The 22522-nt window shown below is 36.3% G+C and overlaps 1 protein-coding gene across 15 annotated transcripts in view; it reads right to left on the reverse strand.

Moving 5' to 3' along the window:
* The window catches only part of FRYL (FRY like transcription coactivator), a 169832-nt gene that overhangs the window by 66414 nt on the left and 80896 nt on the right, over positions 1-22522 (reverse strand). For 9 of the 15 annotated variants that reach the window (XR_010472201.1, XM_065060854.1, XM_065060855.1 and 6 more), the window contains 12 exons: positions 21710-21763; positions 15905-16044; positions 15377-15473; positions 12974-13053; positions 12372-12452; positions 11734-11902; positions 10569-10661; positions 8007-8105; positions 6451-6552; positions 3606-3650; positions 914-1017; positions 186-294 (listed from right to left, as the gene is read on the reverse strand). Coding sequence is in view for 14 of the 15 variants with exons in the window: in XM_065060854.1 (XP_064916926.1) it covers positions 186-294; positions 914-1017; positions 3606-3650; positions 6451-6552; positions 8007-8105; positions 10569-10661; positions 11734-11902; positions 12372-12452; positions 12974-13053; positions 15377-15473; positions 15905-16044; positions 21710-21763 (1173 nt within the window). In the remaining variant the exon portion in view is untranslated. The remainder of the gene's footprint in view (positions 1-185; positions 295-913; positions 1018-3605; positions 3651-6450; positions 6553-8006; positions 8106-10568; positions 10662-11733; positions 11903-12371; positions 12453-12973; positions 13054-15376; positions 15474-15904; positions 16045-21709; positions 21764-22522) is intronic. The other 6 variants (XM_065060857.1, XM_065060858.1, XM_065060856.1 and 3 more) reach the window with 1 other exon arrangement.

The raw sequence follows: 22522 nt of genomic DNA on the forward strand, positions 1-22522 counted from the left end.
TAATGTTCTTACACAAGAGTTATTGAAGTAAAATAATTTTGCTACTAGTAGAAACAGAATGAGTAATTTCATTTGTTATACATATTTGGGGAAATTCTGTTCATGATATAAGGCCATTAATTCAGTGCAAATATTTCAAAAACTAACCATCCTATTCGTGTAGCTCCACCTAGACATATTCTTACCTGAGCAATGAACTGAATAATCTTCACAAATATATTGAGAGGTGTGTCTCGTGGGACCACACTACGTGATCCTTTTGGAAAAAGTGCTGATACAATGCTCATGAGACGGCTACAAGAATTTAGAAACAAAAAGAAATTAAAAAAACTTTTAAAAATAACTTTTTGTAGTAGCATAGATGTTAGAGATCAAATCTGGAAGAGTGTGGGGGGGTTACAACTAAATAATGCAGAAACATGACAAGTGGGGCCACCTACAGAAAGCACAGCCCTCTGCTGTCACAGGCACCAGTATCACAGGCTCATTTATGAAGCGACCAAGATCCTGCTCTAAAGTAATAACAGCCAGGAGGTAGGGCCAAATCTGAATGACTATTCCAAACGCTCATGATGCTAATTTATAAAGAAAACCTTTGCGTTTCCAGCCCATACTTAGTGATGGCCACTTCATACCCTATTTGTTCTGGTACCATTAATGCCTCTTAACTTTAATAACTTTCTTGCTTCTTGTATCTCCACCCTCTTCTATCCCTACAAAGACAAGCTATTATATCTCCTTGTCAAAGAAATCAAGTTTTTTTCTGTTTTCTCTGTTAAGATGAAGTTTTTGGTCCCCTGTTTACACAACTAGGCCATCTCTGAGCTGGCTTCAAGATGTCTTTTGATGTCACTAGAGAGGAAAAAAACCCCCACCAATCAATGGTTTCAAATCCTTTGCATTATGAACTTACCTTTGAGTTACAGTGTTGCTTTCACATTTTATTCTAATAACATAAACCCACAATAACCTATACAAAGATTCCAGTGCAACTCGGGACATTTTGGGATCCTTATTCTGTAAAATAAATGAAAAATACAGTTACTGTTGCCCATGAGACACTCAGAAAATTCTATTTTTACTTTTTTGACTTTTAAGAATATTTTCAATATTTTTAACAATGAAAACTGATGTGTTTAATACTGACTGTAAGTTTTAATGTGTGTTCATAAAAACAACTCTGTATTGCGTATTTCCAAAACTACCTGAATATTTAACTAGTAATTCCACACTATTTTACACATCTTTCACTCTCAGAGCAGAGGAGTAACTAAAAAGCAGATTTTCTTTTGAGATGAACACCATGAATGTATTGCTTCCACAACCTTCCTCAGTAAGCCATTGGTAACAAATACCTACTTTATAGCAAACAAACTTATGGTTTGTCTAAAACATCGGAGTAGCTGCTCTGGATCGGGCACAAAGTCTAAGTCCACCATTCAGTTTATGACACAGACAGTAGCAGGTGCAGAAGAAAAGAATGCAGAACAGGGCAGGCACACAAAGACACTTCTCTGGGGGTGCACTCCAAGCTTCACTCAACTTAGCATTTTTCTTGTGGGCTGTATTTTTGTTATAACGATTAAGAGAGCTTTTTCCTGAATTAATATAAAATCTTGTGGCATAACTCAGTTTGAACTATGCACTCTATGAAAAATATTTTTTTTTTTGTCTTAAAGCTGCTACTAGGAGTTTAGTTTTGCTTGGTGTATTTATAATCTTGAAATGTCCAGAGAGATTCTGAGAACCAGAATAAATGATTCCCAGTTATCACCTTCTTTGGCATTCTCCCAGTTAACAAAAACAAACACCAAAAAAACCCAACCCAAACAACCAATCAACCAACAAAAAAACCCCCCACAACAACAAAAAACACCTCCTCTATCTTCAGTGAAGTCTCTCTGTTTCAAGAGTAATTTATATGATGGTTTGGACCTAACTAGTCTCAGATTTTGTGGCCCCTTCTACAAGCCAGAGTGTCAGACAAGTTTGTCCTCGCAGGGCAAGTGAAGTGCAGTTTCACAAAGGATGTCAGAGATGGGCTCATCCCCAGTTCACTCCTCTGCCACCTCACTGCTCCCTCTGCATTGACTCCAGCAGTAACAAAGTCCAGCTCACACCAGCAAGCTGATCCAAATAACTTCACGGCCATATCTGTGCAAAAGACTATACAAAGGAGAGTAATTTGGATGGCTTTAACATGGGTGGGTTGGGACTATTGGTTTTGGCAGCAGGTTACTTTAAGATAAAAGCCTATCACAAAGCCACGGAGGCAAAAGTGGTACTTCACAGACAAATACAACACATGACTGTTCAGCAGAGTATCAGAGGGACCATCTTAACCCAGTCTGTGTCAGTGATAACACTGTCCTACACCCCTCTCCAAAGGGGAGCTTCATTTACAAGTCCAAAAGAAAAGCAAAAATTTACACCTAATAAAAAAATGGTAAAAGCAGCAGATATTTTACAATGTGTTAACAACATTTCATCTGTTAGAGGGTTCATCATCCAGTATAGCTACTTCTGGTGAATTATGACTGAGTTTGCTGCTTCTTTATTAATAAAATATTTTTTTAAAAAGAAGTATGTATAAGGAGGCATTCACCTTTAAAAAGGACTACGAAATAAATACAGCAGTACATCCAATTTCTTAAGCATTGAAAATTTTCATTATATCTTCCTATAACTAGGTACTAAACAAATGTGCTAGAACAAAACGGCTTTTGGGGTCTAATTTATGGCTCACTTCCTGTACACTTGGTATTAATACGTTCCTTTTTAGCTGATGCCTGTCAGATTTTAAAGCACTCTATCTGGGTTCTTTTCAAACACAGTCTTCTTTAGAATCCTAAAACTTTTAACATAAATTACATCAGCAGACTATTGAATAAGCTGTCAAGAACCGTATCTCTGTTACAAAACCAAAACTGTAAGGGCAAATCTACAGTGGTCTTACATGACACATTAAGATAAGTCAATGAAACATATCTCAATAAAGAAACAAAACAGCATTTTTTCCATGTTAGTCAAATGTAGTCACTTACTGATTCAAGTACTTTTTGTTAAACTTTTCTTCTGTTCTGAACTAAAACAATTTCTACTTTTTAAAACCTGCAAAACCAACAGTGTAAAAGTCTTTCAAGTTAGTGCACTGCAAGTTGTTATAGTAAATTCAGTTTCACATTTTTTTATTGTGAAAATGTTTTCAAGTTTGCTCACATGCAAGGCACTTTTTGAGATGAATTAACAGAAACCCATACATCTGAATAGGTATTTTACATAATTCAAGTGGAAACATGCATTGATGTTCAGGGAAACCAGCTGTGATATTGATACTCAATCTCACAAAGCCACATTTTCAAACCCATGGAAAAAGTGATCTTAGATAATTTTCTGATCTTTCTCCTTTACTCCTTGGCAAGAAAAAAAAAAAAAGATCTTTGAAACATCAGCTATTCTTAATCCTGTTGCTTTTTAACAGTACAAACAGCAATTTTACAAAGGAAGGAAAGCACAAAATACAACAATAAACATAAAAATCAAAACAAAGTATTTACATGAGACAAAGCAACGCTTCATTGAGTTATAACAACATATTAACTCACCTGCAGTGTTTCTATTTGTTTTCTGATACTGTTGTTAGATGGCATCTAAATAAAGCAATGTGAGACAGCAAAACATAACAAACATGAGAATGGGAGGCACATGCATGTTAGATGAAAAAAAGCACAAAACCAACGGATAGCTGTCTAGTAAGGACTCTATTCAGTAGAAATACAGGGTTTGCTATAGTGGCAGAAAACATCCCTCCAGCTTTCAAGGTTTTGTGGTAAGAGACATTATGATTAAACTGTGAAAAAAAGTTATTCTTTTCCACCCAACAGTGGTGCAGAATGACAGACATTTTTCTCTCCCATTTCAGCAGCTTTCTTAAATGTTCCTTCCTCTCCCCCGAAGAGGTGGTATGGATACCATGACAACTCAGCTTCATCCAAGAATCTATCAGCTTTCCTACGAACCTGCTAGAATTAGTCTATCTAAACAATAGGCAAAAAAGTAAGCAAAACATTTTACAATACTAACCCAGTGTTACTGTCTGCTGAACAAACTCAGAATTTTGCCCACTACAGTGTGTAAAGAAATGCCCTGCTGGGCTCAATGCTGCAGCAGCATCCCAAGTGCTTTGTGGGACAAGTCCAACTAGATGTATAGCAAAAACCACCCTTTGGCACACTCCCGGTCCACAATGACTGTCACAACTCACTTATCTGCTCTTTGCATGAGTCCAGGCCCCTGGACTTCCTTCCTCCAGCAAGGCTAGGAAGTTTTCCTGTACAACAACCATGTTTTGAGGATAACTAAAGGCAGTGTGTGCTGTAGCCCAGTACAAAGACTGTACAAGGGCAATAAATATTGCTAGAACTGGATAAGGATTCACAGCATTCTCAGGAGCATTATCAAGTACAATGTAGCACCAAAATACTGCAGGGTGAGGCAGGGTATGAACACACTGTACATCAGGTACTGTGGAGCAACTGCGAAGATGTTAGCGTTCACACCATGGCAAATGAGCAATTGCTTATTTCCGTCACCAAAGTGCGACCAGATGGTGTTCATTGCTAGGTAAGAGCTTGCACTGGGCAGTCACCAGGGAATAAAGTGAGCATCATGAATCTATGATGTGTTACCTCTTGACGACTTAATAACGGGCCTGTGCTCCTCATACAATGTGCCTGTGACAGAGTCTAAGTGTTGTCGTTATTTCAATTGTTAATTTGTTAATTTTAACTAGTACAGTAGGGATAGATGAAGCTTTTCAGTGCTCTAAAGTACCTCCCAGTAACTCTCAAAATTATTTCACTCAATAACAAAGACACTAGAGACAATGGATTTGGAATCCTTATTGCATTTTACATATTTAAGGAACTTCAAATAAAATAACTTTAATCATTAGGAAATCACAAAATAAAATGGGGAAAGGGAAATCTAAAAGACTAACCGCTGTGAAATTCAGATTTATAAATTAATGAATTACTTATTACAGAGTGCATGCATTTAATTAGCTTCAGAAACAAAGAGGCACATTAATTCATAAGACACATGAGGACAGTGGGGATGTATTTTTCAAGATGAAACTCAACGAAGTTTCTGAACAAGGTAGGCATCCAAAAAAACAATAGTATTTGGTGGTCCAGATTAAACCAAGCCATAAAATATCCCAGAGAACTCATTGATGGCACAGCATCACAACACTCTGAATTCTGAATTGCAGAAATTCCTATGTAGAATTTCTGCTGAATAGAGCCTTACAGTACATGTGTTAAGCTGTTAGTGGTTAACAAAACTAAGTAAAATACAAAACGCATGCTCAGCAACTACAAGTTAAACTCACTGGCATTTATAGTTTTAACACATCCATTATCAGCAATGGACATCATGCCAGAAAAATGCAACTCCTAGATAGTAAGAATTTTTTTAAAAGCTTTAAAAACAAAAGCAAAAGCAGCCTCCATAAGCAAAATAAACAACAAAACGAAAATCAAGGCAAATATTGCAAAAGAACTGCAATGTTAGATGAAAAATATACAAAAACCCAACAAGCAACAGAAAAGTGTGAAAGATGTCATGAAAACAAAATGATCCTTAAAAAACAGTCCAAGCAGCTAAACCTGTTTCCTTTCGACTTCATGCTGGTTTATGTATTTTACTAATAAGCTTTGGAATTGTCACTCATACCTAACGAGAATTAATACTGTGAAGGTGGATCAAAGAATTTATTAAAATTATCAAAATCAACACATTAGGCAAAATCATGAACTATGTTAATCAAAATTAAGGAAAGAACATGTATCACATTTAATGCTACAAGGACATTACTAAAACAAATCCCTAATTTCTAAGTATCTTGATCTCTTTATCAATCAACTCATGTTTACAATGCTGTCCTGAAGCAAAGAGTTAAAGGGACACTGTAATTTTTACTTGGAAAACATATATCACAGGCTGCAGATAGAATCTCTTTTCTGGAACCCCAATTCATTTTCTATTCTTTCAATAAGTGAACAACATAAAGAAATTTTGCACTTACAGTACATTCCACATGGAGGAGTAGAGAAACCATGGATTATCTCACATATGATTTGCACATGAAGAATTACAGTTTGTACTTTCTCTGGCATAAATAGTGTTTATTAGCAGATACTTCTGCAGATTTTACTTAATAAAACTGATGGTCCCCAAGGCAGCCACATCTCTTTCCAGCATTACATAGCATCACAAAAACTTACAAAGTTTAATATTAATGGAGACTTAAGACATTTAATAAAAAAAAAAAATCACAGTGTCCTTTTAAACAGCTAAATATTCATTGTTCGGCATGAGAATGCTGAGAACATATTAGAATAAATGCTATCGATTTGCAACGGTTCCTGAATTGAAAAGGAGTCTTACCTTTAGATGTGACAAACAGTTCTGCAGGAAAACGTGCCAGTTATTTAAAAAAAACTGTTTCTGACTGACACACAACAGGCAGGTGATCAATGGGTACAAAGCCTATGAGCAGGGGGGAAAAAGAATTTATGAGATTGCTCTTTGCAGACCTCCCGAGTCCTGTACATTAAGAATGAGACACACGGTCGGTTCTCGCCTCTGTCTCTCCCTTGCCCAGCACTGGGCCGGGCATCGTGTCCTGGGTACAACCACGTGCTGGGAGAGCTCGGGCTGTCAGACCAGGACAGCGGGACCGCGGGGAAGCTCAGCCCCAGCAAGGCTGGACCTCCAAGACAGACTGTGAGCTGATCTCAGCCTTAGTAGAATATTTGCCCTTTCCCTGCAACCACGTGATTCAGTTCATGGGGTTCTATGTGCTGGGAGGGGAAACTGCCTCTAAGAAGAATATTCAGGAAAAACAACATCGACTCAATAAAAAACCCAGGCAGACTTCAGGCTGTCAGAAATGTTACTTCTCCTAAGGTCTACTTTAAGTAAGGAATGAAGCACAATCTAATAAAGTCTGTGATTATGCAGACCAGCGCAACTTTGCTTTGTTTTAGTACCATATGATTTGTTTAAACACTTCATACTTTAAGAGAATACAAAACAATGATTCATACCAAATCTGACTGCTGATTATTTTGTTATGTATCAAAATTAAAGAATGAGAATGAATAGGTAAATTGTAATCTTGATGTAACAATTTTTCCGGCTTCAGAAATTAAATGACACTGTAAACACTAACATCAACTACTTTATGTTATTCTTACATAAGAAGTTTAACCATGTACAATGACATATGCTTTATATGCTCAGAATATCAGAACATAAAGCTCATCCCTAACACGAAAGTGAAGAAAAATAATTTTAAATTCACTTCCATTTACTGAATATGCCAATTGTAATGTAAAATTTAGCTCTACATTTCCAGCCAAATGAAGTGAATGAACTTGAAACATGACTGCCATGGTCATCAAGAATTTCCAAATACTGCATTAATAAGAGATTTAAATCCTTGCTAAGATGCAGTTTTAAGGGAAAATATTAAGTCGGGATGGGGGGGGGGGAAGCCACAGATATCCAAAAGAGATAATAAAAAGATGTTGGAAAATGAAAAACAAAGTGTATGAGGAGAGGAGGAACCAGGCAGAGCAGGACTATTAATAGGTTCATATTTTGCTGGAAAAGTCTTGACACTTCTATTTTTTAATTAAACATAATTTAAATACACAGACTCCCTGAATCAAGTTCTCTGTAGAAAACACATTAGGTTAAATTATTCTGTGCTAAAATCCACTAAAATAATCAAAACCAAGCATTGATTTCAATACAGTCTCACAAGAAACAAATCAAAATTAGAGCAAATGCACATACACAGTGTGAATTTAATTACACTTGAGCTGAGAAGTTAATATTTAAATTAATAGATCTGTTAGCTATTCCTTATATAATGTACTAGCTTAAGAAGTCTAAGATGAGCAAAATGGAGAAGTTGAAATATTTCTTTAAAATACCAGTGAATGCTTCTTTCTTGAACTCAATTCAAAGGTAGTCTGATAAAGCATCTCCACAAAATTTTTCAAACATGGCACATTCACTTCATTTTTAACAGCCTATTAAAGAAAATACATACATAAACGGGTTTAAATATTTATACAGAAGGCAATTTGAATACACATTAAGTTGTCCATGAATTCAAGAACATTTAAAGTTAAATCTCCATTAGGTAAATATTGGAGTGTATTTATCTGAAATATAAACAGAAGCATAAGAACCTATGTCATACACTATAACCACAGAGTTTAAAAAAAGAAGAAACAAACACCCACAAAAAAAAATTAAAAACCTCAGTATTTTAAGAATGTGGCCTGTGTTCCATATTTAAAAAAGAAAAATTATTTGCCCCAACAAAGCAATAAAAACTACACTGAAGCTCTTTAAAAGCGTCATTTCATATATTTAAATAAATGACAACCAAAACTTTCTCACTGTTCCCCTCTTTAATGCTCCCTTTTTCTTCTATGTCCTCCAATTCTGAAAACTGAAAACTTAGGAAATGATGTAGAGGATTTCCAGTCAACCAGCCATGTAAGTGATCTTTGTTCAGCTTTCAGAATCACTGAAACAGATGCATGGGGCCCTACACCTTTTTTACCCACTTTGTCCTTGCATACAAAATAACCTTCCTCCCACAAACCAGGCAGCCACATTCATCGAAACCCCTTCAAGCCTCTCAGGCTTCTCTCTAGATACCTGTGATGATCCTTTTAAACATTATTCTCAACCTACTGTGTTTCTGTTTTATTTATCAAACTGGGGGGTGGGGTGTTGGAAAGGGGGTTGGCTTTTTTAGAAGAGATCTTCTATACTCATAATTTCCCTATAACATAAGGTAATTTTTTGTTATTTTTTATTATTCAAAGTTATTAAGAGATATGTCACGTCCACCTTGCTACGAATACTGAAAATATTCATGATGCAAAGCATAAAAAATGGTGTTTAGTATCTCTGTAACACGTACAAATCCTAAAAGAATGAACTGAGAAGGTACTTATGTTTTAAATCACTTCCAAAGTTATATATCTTTTGCTATTCTTAAGCTAAAAGTTGATCAGCACCCTGCTAGCTCCACATGAGAAATTAGTCAGTTGTTGTCAGCACTGCACTGTTGCTTTGGGATATAACCTTGGGCTAACAGATCAGCCATAACGTCCCCACTGTAAAATATGCTGTCATCTGTCACACCTGCAGGGTCCAAATCAGGTCATTTTTTAAAAAATGCCTGAATGACTAAGCAAGAAAATGACAGTAAAGAAGTCACAATGCCAAAACGCAGTAGTCAACTTGCTTAAGCAAGTTTCTTTGCCAAGACACAGAAAAATATAGATTCAGTCCCTTCATTTACCTCACCAAGACACAGAAAAAAAAATCTAGATTCAGTTCCTTCATCTACTTCAAAAGGATTCAAACTTGCATCTCACATCTTCCAAGAGAATGACTAACCCTCTCAACTGCATCTCAATCTGGGATGGGGTTCTCTATTTCTATTTAAGCAGTTCCATTTGTATGAAACGATCAGTGACTCTGAGTCAGAAGGGAAGATGAAGCCTCCCTCACCAACCGTTTAAAGCGCTGATTCCGGCCAAGCTTGTGGGCAGTGATCCACAGAACAGCACAGACGCTCTGCACTGCCGGTGTGCCTGCCTCCGTGGTTACCACCAGGTAGTCCCAACTCCCAAATACTGCTTCTGCCTCAGTATTGTACCTGCAGATTTCACTATATTTAAATTATTCCTTTGCTAACTAATGTTCGCATTTACCTAAATGCTAAGTACTTTCACCATGCACCCCCACTCCGATTGCCGAGCAGCTATGGAGTTCAAAACAACAAACGTGCTCACTTTTTAACAAGACATTTAATCCTTCTCTAGAAGAGCCTAAGTATTCCCAGGTAAGATCAAGACTTCAGTCAATAAACAGCTACTACTAACACCACCTCTCTGTGGTCATGCTTTAAGAAGAAAGACTGTTTCCTTTCTAATATTAAAAACAAACAAACAAACAACAACAAAAAAAAACACAACCAAACCAATCAAACAAGGTTGAGATCATTTCCCCACAGCTCAGGGTGAGGCAAACCATTTGACTGATGATGCACAGTTCAGAGATTCCTCTTTGTTTTCCTGTCAACTTGTTCAGACAGCATCCCCACCTGGCTAGTCTTTGTAGATCCCTTTCTACAAACTGGGATCTACATGTCCCAGTTCTCCACATAGAGCAAGATGTGCCCCTATAATCAGTTGTAACATGGAGCCATAACCTGACATTCCTCAGGACAGCATGCCGAGCACACTGTACCCTACCTCACCTTTGCTACTCCAATTTTAGGCAACAATCACAGCAAGTGTGTCCATCTTACTACGATGAAACTTTCTGAGCTGTGGTAAAGAGTCAGCGTGATGTCTGCAGAGCTGCTGTAGCTTCACGTTGGCCTGTGGATGAAGCTTTACACGAGCCAGCAAAGAGAGTCTAACAGAAAGTGAGGGGAATAGCAGGGGACAAAGAAAAATACTTACAGCAGCCACAGGGATGAGGATTTCCACAAACAAACCGGCAAGTGCATGTTTTATATCTTTATCTTTTACTTCCAGGAAGTATTGAGCACATTCCTTAGTAAGAAAGCATTAGAAAAATCTTTAGAAAAAAGACAAGTGTCACTATGCCACAAAAACCACTAGCAGCATCACATCAATTGCAGCTTGAATTTAAAACATGCAGTGTATTTATTATAAGTTAGTCATACAATCCTTGACAACATCAACTTTACAAAACATCAGAAACTTTAAAACCTGTTTCCCCAGCAATGAGAAAGAAATTGAAAGAACATCTGTAACACTAGATAGCTATTTACTTTCTGCTCAGAATATAAAGAGTACTCAGAATATGAAATAATATAAATATGCAGTTTTCCTCAAATTATTCTGAAGTTGTAAAAAAAAAAAAAAAAAAGCAGCTTATCTCTACTGAAATTATTAGAACATTACATTTTATTTTTATATAGTCATTTTCATTATCAAGATGACTTCAATGCAGAGAAAATTTTACAGAGAAATAAATAATACACACACATGTATGTATACTCCACTATAACAAAATGACCACTCTGGATACAATCTAAAGCACCTACGTGTATACTGTTTAATTCAGGATTGAGATCAATGTAAATGGCTGTTAAATAGCGCTAATAAAATTTAGGACCAAGTTGCAAGAACTTCAGTTACTGTGGAATGGGTGAGTTATCCGGTAAGGCAGATTTTAATCCACAACCAAGAAAAGCAATGAAAGAGATTTTAAGTCTCTCTGAAAATTAAATGAAGTGGTTTTCTTAGAAAAAGTGTTTGTTGGCATCTCAGTTGTTAAAAAAAAGTACTTTTTTTCCTTTAAGGCATTGCTTTCATAAAGAAAGAAAATTATTTGATTGTTACTCATTTTCATTTAGTCTCTAATAAATACATATATGTTTGCCACACTACTGAGACAATTGAGAATGGGTTCTCATTATGCTAGGTACTTAGAAACTGCAGAGAAACAAATGATTAATACCTCTGAGAACTTACTAAACAGGAAAGTATGAAGAACAACATACAGGTAGAGTGAGCAGCTGCTCACAGCATCATTGTAGCTTCATGGCTTAAACAATCAAAATCATGCTCATTCCAGTTTTCTGTAATATTCATTTACCTGCATGAACTGAAACGATGCTTCAAAATCCTCCACGGGATACATCTTTACTCGAAAAAACTTCATTCCCATAATCAAACTGATGATACTTTGTACTACATGAGGACTCTGTTCTTTTTGTCGCAGTTCCTTTAATTCAGTGACAAACTTCTTCCTAACAGCTTGAAACCTGAACAAGGGATATAGATTGCAATTACTTGCATTCTTAGTTACTTTTATGTGATGTCTATAATTTTGGAACCAATTTCTTTAGTCTGTTAATGATAACAGCACCTACAGCAAAAGAAACACAATCAAGATGAACCCTGTTACTTAAAAACTAGGCATTTAAGAGTGCCTGTGATAATAAGCACATTAGAATATGTTAACTGAACAACGACTGACTGATACCAGGCCTCCTTTCCCTGCACCTACTAGTTGACAACAAAGCAATTCAGTACTGCACTAAAGATTATTTCTTGATTTGTTCAAATCTATTGTATTGGAACACAAAATGGTCATGCCAGATTACACCTGACTACGCTTTACACTTAAAAGATTAGTTACTGGGGTCAGTAATAAATGCTACTATATTAAATAGCCTTTAAGTCTAGAGTCATTTTTCTCCAAATCCAAGAAGAGTCTGAGACCGAACTTACTTTGACTGAGCAAGAACTCCTGTCACTTCTGCATATAAATCCGCAATAATATGCACATTCCCAGTGTTGGTTCCTGAATACCTACAGAGGAAAAAAAAATAAGGGAAAAAGCAGCGGGGGGAAGGTGAGGAGGGGCAGAGGATGGGAAAGAAGGTGCTAAATATAACTTTGTTTTTCTAAAACCCCAGTGTGTTCTCAGTTACAAAGAAAAAGTCAATTTCATAGCAAGGTGGATTAAAACTATAAAAACAATGTCAGTCAACCATAAAATGCATCAGTGACATCTAAAGTGAGGTAGTTTCATTGAGCAGATACAAGGGACATTCTGCATAGAAGTTTACTATAGTTAGCAAAACTCATACTTTCCTTACACTGGCTGGCCACGAAAATCACTCTGTATATTCTAAGCAAAATAAACTCTGCATTATATTGAACACAGCTGTGTTCTTTGAAGATATGTTTTCAGTTTAAAGATATCAGTCAGTGTTAATTTGCAGTATTATCACATATATTACATGTGAGGCAAAGGAGAATGATCACAACAATCAAGTACAGGCTGGTAATACACAGTATATTTTAAAGCACACGTGCAACTTACTTACCCTTCCTTATGTTTAAAGTGCTTAAAAGCCAAGTTTAGAACTTCATGTACTAAAGGATCTGGCACTGGATGAACAGGTATCTGAAATGCAAGTATCGTTTATACGTATGTAACTATGCATGCATATATACGTGTATGTATGAAGTAAATAAGCAGTACAGATGCCCTGTGGAAATCTCTCCCACTACCATCAAAGGATACATCCTCTGTTGGCATACAATATCAAGTCTTTCTGCCATATATGAACATTTACACAACATGTATTGATGTTCTCTTAAATTATTTTGTATACTGGCTTTTAGGGACCAAATTAAAAATAAAAAACAATAATGTAAACACTATTAATTTGTCATCAAAATTTATGAGACTACGTTAACTATGCATCTTTTCACACTTCCTACCTTGTGTGGGGTTACTATTACACATTTATCCTCAAAATGCAATTAATCTCAATATAAATGAAGACAAAACCAAATAATAAGAATGAAGAAGTTATTATCATCTCCATTTTAGACTTTCTGCAGATGAAAGCAGCCAAAACATGTAAGAATCCTTCTAGCGATAAGTAACAATTTGGTAAGAAACCAAAACCAAGCATTGATTAGAAGGCCCTTTTTTACTGAGTTTCTCTTTGACATGATCACTTTTCTCAGGTTTAAAAGAGCACATTTTTTTAAAAATCGGATGTATTAATTAGAAAAAGCACTATATATAACTATGAAGTCACAATATCTTAAACATTTCAAAGCAACTCAGGTAGGGACTAGGATAACCCTACTAAACATTACTGCTTAAGATTGTCACCAAAATATATTAGAAGAAAAGATGACTGCCTCGTCTACAGAAAACAAAGCACTCACTGCTTCATAATTTCATACTCTTCTGCATCAAAAAAGCTATTTGCCTAAGAATTTCCAGTTACTGGAAATGGCTATTTACATGCATATTCATACAATGAGTAATATGCAGTCATTTAAGCAAGAGATTTTTGTTCCTACATAGGTCACGTCTGTCACCCTCTCTCTGGTTGCTCTGTGCATATTACAGAAAGGGTTGGATCATACCATACCCTTTGCACCCTGTAAAACCAGTTTCTAAGAATCAAACAATGATAGGGCTCTCAGGAAGATGGTTGTAAAGTGAATGTAAATACATCTATTGATCAAAAGCTATCCTTTCTGCGCTGTGTTTGCCTAACTGAAGATTCACAATTACAGGCAGAAGACACCAACTCTCCTTTAGATAACTTTTAATGTTAAATTGACGAAAGGGTTCTCTCAAGTGGTGCATCTATGCTCAGTGGCCCATTGCAGTCTTTAGCAGTAGAAGATATCTTTATCGGAAAAATGCCTTTTTTGTCTGGAGTGACAGTGAGAGGCTCCCCAAGCATTACAGGAGTCACCACCGACTCTCTTCAAGACCAAAACTTTGGCACCTCTCTTGATATCCAAGTCACTGACAACATGTATTCTACTCAGCAGAAAAGCTAGTAGCAGTTCAAAATACCGAAGCTACCAATGCAACCCTAAACAGCCTTTTTCAGCTCCCTTTTTCTTTTGCACTGATAAAAAATTTAGGCAGGGAGTTTCTGTAAAACACTAACACATAAGAGTTTGATGGATTTAATACTGTTCTCTGCATCTCTGTGCATGCAGTACACAAATATCACTTTGGATGACTGGTTAGTGTCTCAAAGGACAGGCAACTCTTCACAACATGCCATACACAACCACATAAACATAAATCTCCTACAAATTATTTGCAAACTAAACCACAGACCTTACTTTACTTAGCACAGAAAGCCACTTAATTTTCCTGTACCTATGCATAAAAGACATTAACTACTTATGTATTTGAAACATGAAATTTGCTCATTTGCTTTGTTTCAAACCCTTTCTTACAGTAACTGTTTTCCTCTCTCAAAAAATGAGAGAAAAAAATGCTGCTACAAAAAGCCAAACTCTACCATCTTGCAAACTTGATATTAACAGAAATTGTCCCTGACATCATCTAGCACTGGACTATAAGGGCAAGAAAAATTACATACCCTTTCTAATTTTTTTGAAAAGTGACATTTAAATCTTGTCATTCAATGATTTCATGTCGTATTTCAAAAAAATTTAAGCAGACAAAAGGTACTGAACATAAATAAAATGTTATTTTTTACAGTTTTACTTTTTGCAGTACATCAGTAGCTTTGAATTAGCATATCCAAGACATGAACTGATAATGCAGGCAGGTAAAGAGAAGACAGGAGAGGCCAAAGGCTTTATGTAACTGAGAATGGAACTACAGTCTTGCATACACTCATCATATACATGCTCCAGTTTTCAATATAAAAATGACAAAAACTAACATTAAAAACAAAAGATCAAAAGAAGTCTGTCGAAGCAAAAGAGCTTACCTGTTTTAGAACCTCTATTAAAACTAAACAAAAAATGAAATCTACAGCTAAGTCCCTCCTTTCAAGTAGATAATCTCTTTCACGTTGTTGGTCATCCCTAAAAAAAGAAATCAAGAACACATGTATCATGTACAAAATTGAACACAAATATTGCAGAGAAAGGGAACATGTTTCATTCATGCAATAGTTGTTGTACACGTATAGAAAATGGATGGTTAGAAAGACTTTGGGATTTGGTCCATCACTGACATCATTGTCCTCTCCTGAAAGGAGCTGCCAACAACCAAAACAGATTGGAATTATTAGTCTCCAACTTCCTTCTGTATATCAACCCTAAAATCATTAAGTCACTTTATGTGTATCACCGATGCAAGTTAAATATACTACACCTCACAGAAGCCCATGCTCTTTCTACACAGATTCAGGTAATAACAGATCCAAATACAAAATACTTGTCAAAAAAGTACAAAGCACACCATTTCTTACAAGAGCACACAAAAATCAGACTTTTGCAAGGAAAACTCTTACCCCTTTGATTTTGTGCTAGACCGAGGTCTATATTCATAAGATTCATCTTCTGTTCCATTCTGACGCCTGTACCAGTCAAACAAGGTGCGTAATAAGGAGGGGAGACAGTGCTCTGCTACTGAGCTCATAGAGCTTATCAACTGAAAAAAAAAAAAGAAAAAAAGAAAGAAAAATAGTTTAGCATGATAATCTAAAAATCCTAGAATTATAATAATTCTTTCAGATTGGTATTTAACATTAAAAACCATGTATCATATAATTTTACAGTGGCAATTTTATGTATCATTTTCATCCACGACAATTACTGTAAATATGACACTCAATTATTGTAAATATGACACTCAATTATATATGACAGTCAATTATTATGACAAATTTAAGTAGACAAAGTGTTCCAAAGCTCACAGGGATCACAGAATCCTATTTTTTTACAGATAATCCATATAAAACAATTAAGAAAACAGCAGAGACTTCAGGATGTCCCTGAATGCTACCATATGTATCTTTGAAGTATATATACCTTTACATTATAAACGACAGACAAGAGATAACCCTCCTAAGCCATCCAAAACGTGCTTCTTTGGTTATTATACAAATAAAAATAAGAGGTTTTTATATATTCTACTTTACTTTTAATACATTTGACCATCTAGATTTCAAGCTTTATTTATTTTCAGCATAACTCCCTTATCTACTGTCCTCTTTCAAAAAACCCACATGAGTCATAAACTTATCTGTGAAACAGTGGCAGCAGGAACCATTATAGAACAAAGACCTTAACCTGGTATGAAACTTAAATTCTTGAGGCTTCCTTTAACTCATCAGTGCCCAGGCCTGGAGAGGAGAAGAATGACTGGAGAAAGACAGCACAAAGCAGCTATAAACTCCCTGCAGGGAGCAAACCCACCCCCAGGACACTGTATGGAAAAGGAGTTACCACATTGCTCACTGGTGCCATGTATTAATTACCTCTCACATCTTTCAAGTAAGAGGTTTGAATAGAAGCCATCCTCAGTATTCTGGAAAAGCAAGATAAGACTCAAGCCATTTTTTCTTTGTCTTCATTTGAAGCATCTTGGTTTTTCAGGTTTGGGAAAGGGATGGGGCAGGTAAACCCCATGGAAACCTCAGGAGGGCCTTTCAACCATCTGAATACTTTACTCAGCTTGTTAACCAGTCAGCTATTCAAGACACAAGAATCAGAAGTAGCTTTACCCTCTTAAAAATCTCTTAATTATGCAAATGAGTGGAGAAACTTCCTTAAAATAAGTAAAATCATATTCTGTAAATTCACAAAAATTTAAAATTAATCCCAGTGTATCAACAAACTATATATATTCTATATCTGAACAGAAACTAGGTTTCATTAATAACTTTTGACTAGAATAATGAGATTACTTTTTTCTTATTGTCTGTCAACTGAACACTCACTAGCAATGGACTCTGAGGAAAACCTAGGCATGTTTGCTGCATGAGGGGCACGCAGGATGAGCGAACTGCACAAAAATAGGAAGGCAGTTATTGCAGGCAACACAAAACCGCACCAAGTCTTTTTAAGACAGAAAAGAAACAGAAGCCAGAAATACTCCGTAGGCCTGCCATAATGTCTTGCATCTCAGAACAAAGACTAAATTTTAAGAATACTTTCATTCTTATACTAACAGAGATTTAAGTCTTTATGACTTGCTTTGGAAACCAAACATGTTGTAAGCCTGTTCCTTGTGCACCGATAGCCATACAAAGTAAATACCCTCTCAACCAACCAACATACATCAGACTTCTGGAAGTGGACACTAAGAACCAGCTTAATTTTACCACTGTAAAGTTACACTGTGATCAGAAATGAAGCAGCAAGAGATGAAAAGGAATATGTACAAATTGAGATGTTGCTCAAGAGAATTTTCTGACATGGCAGAGGTCTGACAAACTTCCTTGGACAAACAAACAAACAAACAAACATAGCCAAAACTTGTGAAGAGGGAGAGGAGAAGAGGAAAGAAAACCTATGAGAAAATTTGAGATGCTTATGGACTACTATTAAAGCTATCATCCTTCAGTAAGAGGAAGCATCAGACACAAAGGACCAATCTGTGTTGATAAAACTTCAAAACCTCTTCACTGAGATTTCATGTGCAAGAAATGCCTGTTGCTTCCATCAGCTTGGGGTACTCAGACATCTCAGCTGATGCCACCCCAGCCACAAGCAGAAATCACAAGTTAAAAGCACTGATGTATTTGGGGGGAAGAAAATGAAAGATTCAGAAAGCAGAAAGAATGAAGCCTCATCAGTTACTAAACTGAAGGTATTAGACTCAGCACCAAATCATAAATGTAAATGACAATCCTTAAAATGAAAGCTAAAGCTAAACTTGATGAAGAAGGGATCTATCACCAAGTAGAGCAATCCAAAATGTGTTTTGCCTTCAGAATTCGCTGCTAATTCCCATACCCCAGATAACCTTAACACTGGAGAAATACATTGATTTCCCTTTCTCTGAAAACAATGATATATCCAATACATACCCACACAACAGGACAGGAAAAGATTAGGTGAACAATTAAGCTACCCTATGCTGACAACGTAACATGACTTCACAAAGCACCTCTCCTCTGTCCTTCTTTTGAACTGATGTGTTTATTAGTAGGAGAAAAAGAAGGAAACTACATTTTAATCTTTACCAAACCTTTTCCTTAGTTTTTCCTGCAAGCTTTCACAGTATATAAACACTGCTACCATTCTCAAACATTCCAGAGGTTAGGTAATTTACATCAACTTCCACAGAAACAAGCTGTATCACATGCATTGAAAAATTTGTCATTGATGAAGTTCTAAACTCAGAAACTACTGGCATTATAAAGCATTTTCCTCTTGAAATGAATTGTCAGTTTTATGTTACATTTTTTTATTTCCTACCAAGTTTTGAATCCTTAACATTTTAACGAAAAGACATTGGAATGATTGGGAAGACTAAACCTTTGCTCATATTACATGGCTGCTAAACAGAACATGAGCTATATGCTTATTCTTTTTATTTAATTACCATACTGTTTGGATACCAAATGCAACTCATCTTATTTTAGCATTAAATTATGCCTAGGTTGAAGGCAGCAATCCAGACAAAGAGAGATCCTGTAATGCCCAAGAGGACAGGCAGGGTTAGACTGGGCATCATGACATATTCTCACATTGCTCGCAATGAAACAGCAAAGTCTGCTCCAGTCTTAAAGGCCAAAACACATTGTCAATTGCTGCACTTAATGTACTCAACAGCACATTGAGAGATAAAAAGAGAGAGATGCAAAATCACAGTAAGATGCTAGAGACCAAATCCCAGCTACGGGCAAAATCCTGAACCTGAAAACATCGCTCAGGTTGTGGCTAACTGCAAACAGCCTGAAGTGGCCTGAACCCCAGAGACACATCTGCTTTCAGCAAAGTCACCGAGATGGCCTCTGTGCGCTCACAAAGTTTTGGTGTCTTATGACAAGAGTAGGAAATTGCCAAGTATGATTCCTAAACCAAACAAAAGAAGAAAACTACAAGCTATTTCAGTTTCAAGCTGTACAAGCAAAAATATTTTAAGAAATGCCATATATGCTCTATAAAAAAATCCCCTTCTGGTAGCTTCTTGAAGCACTGGGAATGATAAAGGGAAAGCATTGCTACTAAAATGCTACATTTTTAACAACTTAGAAGTGTATCAACATAAAAATTTCCTTATCATTTTCCAAAGTTTCATCTCTTTTAGCTAAATTTACATTTTTGTTCAAATTAAAACCCCAATGACAAACAAAAGAGTTGTACTATTTGAAAATGAAATACTATTGGTTTTGCACACTCTGATCTAATAGCAACCTTCTTGGACTGGTTATGCTCCCAACAGAAATAACTTATCATCCCATCAAACAGCTATTTTACTTTCTCATGACAGGGACAGGCAACACTACACACCGTCCTCTTCCATCCCTCTTCTCATCAATTACTAAGCTGAGAGGACAAGTGTTAACTAGATACCGTCTTACTCTCAGAACTCCTCCTGTGTTTCAGTTATGCTTTTCATATTCACAAAGTACAGCTAAAGCCACTTTTTAGACTCAAATTCCTAACTCTCTAAAGATCTCCAGGTGAACAAGGTTGGCCCAGTGACAGCCCCAGCTTCTCTGCTGTGTCACTGGGTGCTGTGGCTCTGCATCTGGATCCTATTCTCTCCCAGACTCTGCCAATAATCTCTTTTTACTCTGCCATCTCCTGCCCTGATGGAGAATTGATCTTAACACAGGTTTCATACACCCAGCAATGAACCAAGACAAACTATCTGAATTCCTTTTGCCAAACAATGTTCAAAATTCCAGATCAAAACTGACAATCCGTGTCAGCACAAGGCAGCCATTCTGCTCTGACTCTCCAAAGTACTTTTTCAGCACCACTAAGATTCAGATCTCAATGAGCTCCAAGCAGATTACAAATAACAAAGGAACAAAATAAGAATTCACACACATATATATATATACACACAATCAAAACTAAGTGTTTTTAAAGTACTACATTTTCAGGAATAGTAGTTTATTTCTGTATTACAAGATTTCAAAACTTACATGATTTACCTCTTATTTTTCTAAACACAGCACATTTGTAGAACCTGTATCTAGTTTAATACATGACTCCCAGTGATTTGCAAAAAAACCCATGTTTAACTGAGGAAAAATGTCAGAGTAGGAGGAGGGGCAGAGTTAGCAGAAAAATCAGTAATACTACAGATTTACAGATTTCCTTAGATCGATCCCAATCATGTATATCATTTAGCTTTTGATCAGTTTGGAAACAAAATACTGTAGCTGCCAAAGACTTTATGTCATATCCCACCACACCCATTTTCCTTCTTATGAGTAAACTTTCGTTTAGGAGATAATGGCCTTACAGCAGGTTAGATGAGAATACATTAAAAGGCTATTTAAGGTTTTGGTAGCAGCTTTGGTTTTGTTTTCCCTTGTTTCTCTTTTGGGAGGAGGTGCACAGATGTCTATTGATTGAAAAGCAGGGGCAGGTCCACAGATTTCACTGCAACATCTCATACCTATATCTGAGGAGTAATGGAAAGCATAAAGCAAAACTCCCATTACAGAAGGTATAGAGAGAACACCAATCTTTGTACAGTAAGATACTATTCAATAATAGTAAAGAACAGGCAATAAATGGGGATTGATCTGAATTCTGCCTCTCCATTGCCAGGAAGCAGTTATGGGACAAAAACACATCTACACTATGAAAGAATTAGAAATACAGACAATAAGCGTCAATAAATTGACGAGAGAGTTACTCCAGTTCACAGTAAGTGAAACAGAATATCCTCAAAGTGCAACCAAGGGCAAAGTAACATACTGAATCTACCTTATGTCTTCTGCCATAGAGTAAAAAAGCCCTCAGTAAGCGCCATGTTACTGAAATTAAAACTATTTGCTAATAAAAGCAGAACCCCAAACACCGAAACAAGGGATATGAGCTGAGGTCACAGAAAGCCTGTAACAGGACTAGAAATATATTAAGTCTTTTTTGTCCTCTACCATATTTCAGCATCTTTCCTCCAGCAGCTTCCACTGCCATCTTTAAACAATCAAACTACTCTAGTAGTTTCTTACTATCATATTCTACAATGGAAAACAGTGTCTTCAAACGCAAGGTCTAAATTTTCTAATGCTGATTCAGACATGGATATTCCAAGTCATTACAACAGTGGAACGACCATTTAGCAAAAACAGAGGCCATCTTGATCTAATAAAAACTGCCTTCAATTACGTATCTCCTACCTGATCAAACTGAAGATCTTCACCTCTTTGAAGAGATCTGGACAAGAGCTTTTCCTGTAAAAAAAATAAAAACAAACATGAATTTCACAATGCAATCAACTGTAATCCAAGACAGATTCCTTCCTTCTTAGTTATGTCACAGAACAAAGAGATAACTTTTGATGTGAATATTTGCATTTTTTTTCAGCTAGAACCATTTCTGAAGATGTAATGTGTACTCACAAAATAGAAGAATACAGACCTAAAATTAATTTGGTAGCTTAACAGTAATAATGTTAAAGCCTGACAAAGAGGAAATGTCCAACACCTCTCCCAAGCGGGAGGGCCCAGAGCATTGCACTCAGCAGAGACCGCTGGCTACGAGCGCCAAGCGCAGCTTGGAAGCAAAGCCATTCCCTCCTGAATTAACCAGCGTGTTCATGTTCATATAAGGCAGTTGTTGTAAGTTACAGGAAATAATTTTAAAATGCCTCCATAAAGGCAGAGACAATTGTGCTATGCATTTCCAATCTGCATTTTTCCTGAACTGCAATGAAAAATAGCTAGAAAACCTAGTCCAGGAAATGGACAATGTCAGTGTTAATCTGCTTTACATTTGAAATAACTTCATGAGGTACAGAAAATATGCAACATTACTAGAACATAACTATTACAATATTTCGTTGCTACCAGTACCATAAGATGTACTGCTCTGTTAACAGCAAAATTAAATTATATTCATGACAAAATAATTTATTGAGACTTAAAGCACTGAGAAAACAAAACACACATGAACTGTAATACACAATTCTTACTAGTCACTCTTGAGAGTAC

This window comes from Columba livia, chromosome 4 (assembly GCF_036013475.1).
Source record: "Columba livia isolate bColLiv1 breed racing homer chromosome 4, bColLiv1.pat.W.v2, whole genome shotgun sequence".
In the NCBI taxonomy this organism is placed as follows: Eukaryota; Metazoa; Chordata; class Aves; order Columbiformes; family Columbidae; genus Columba; species Columba livia.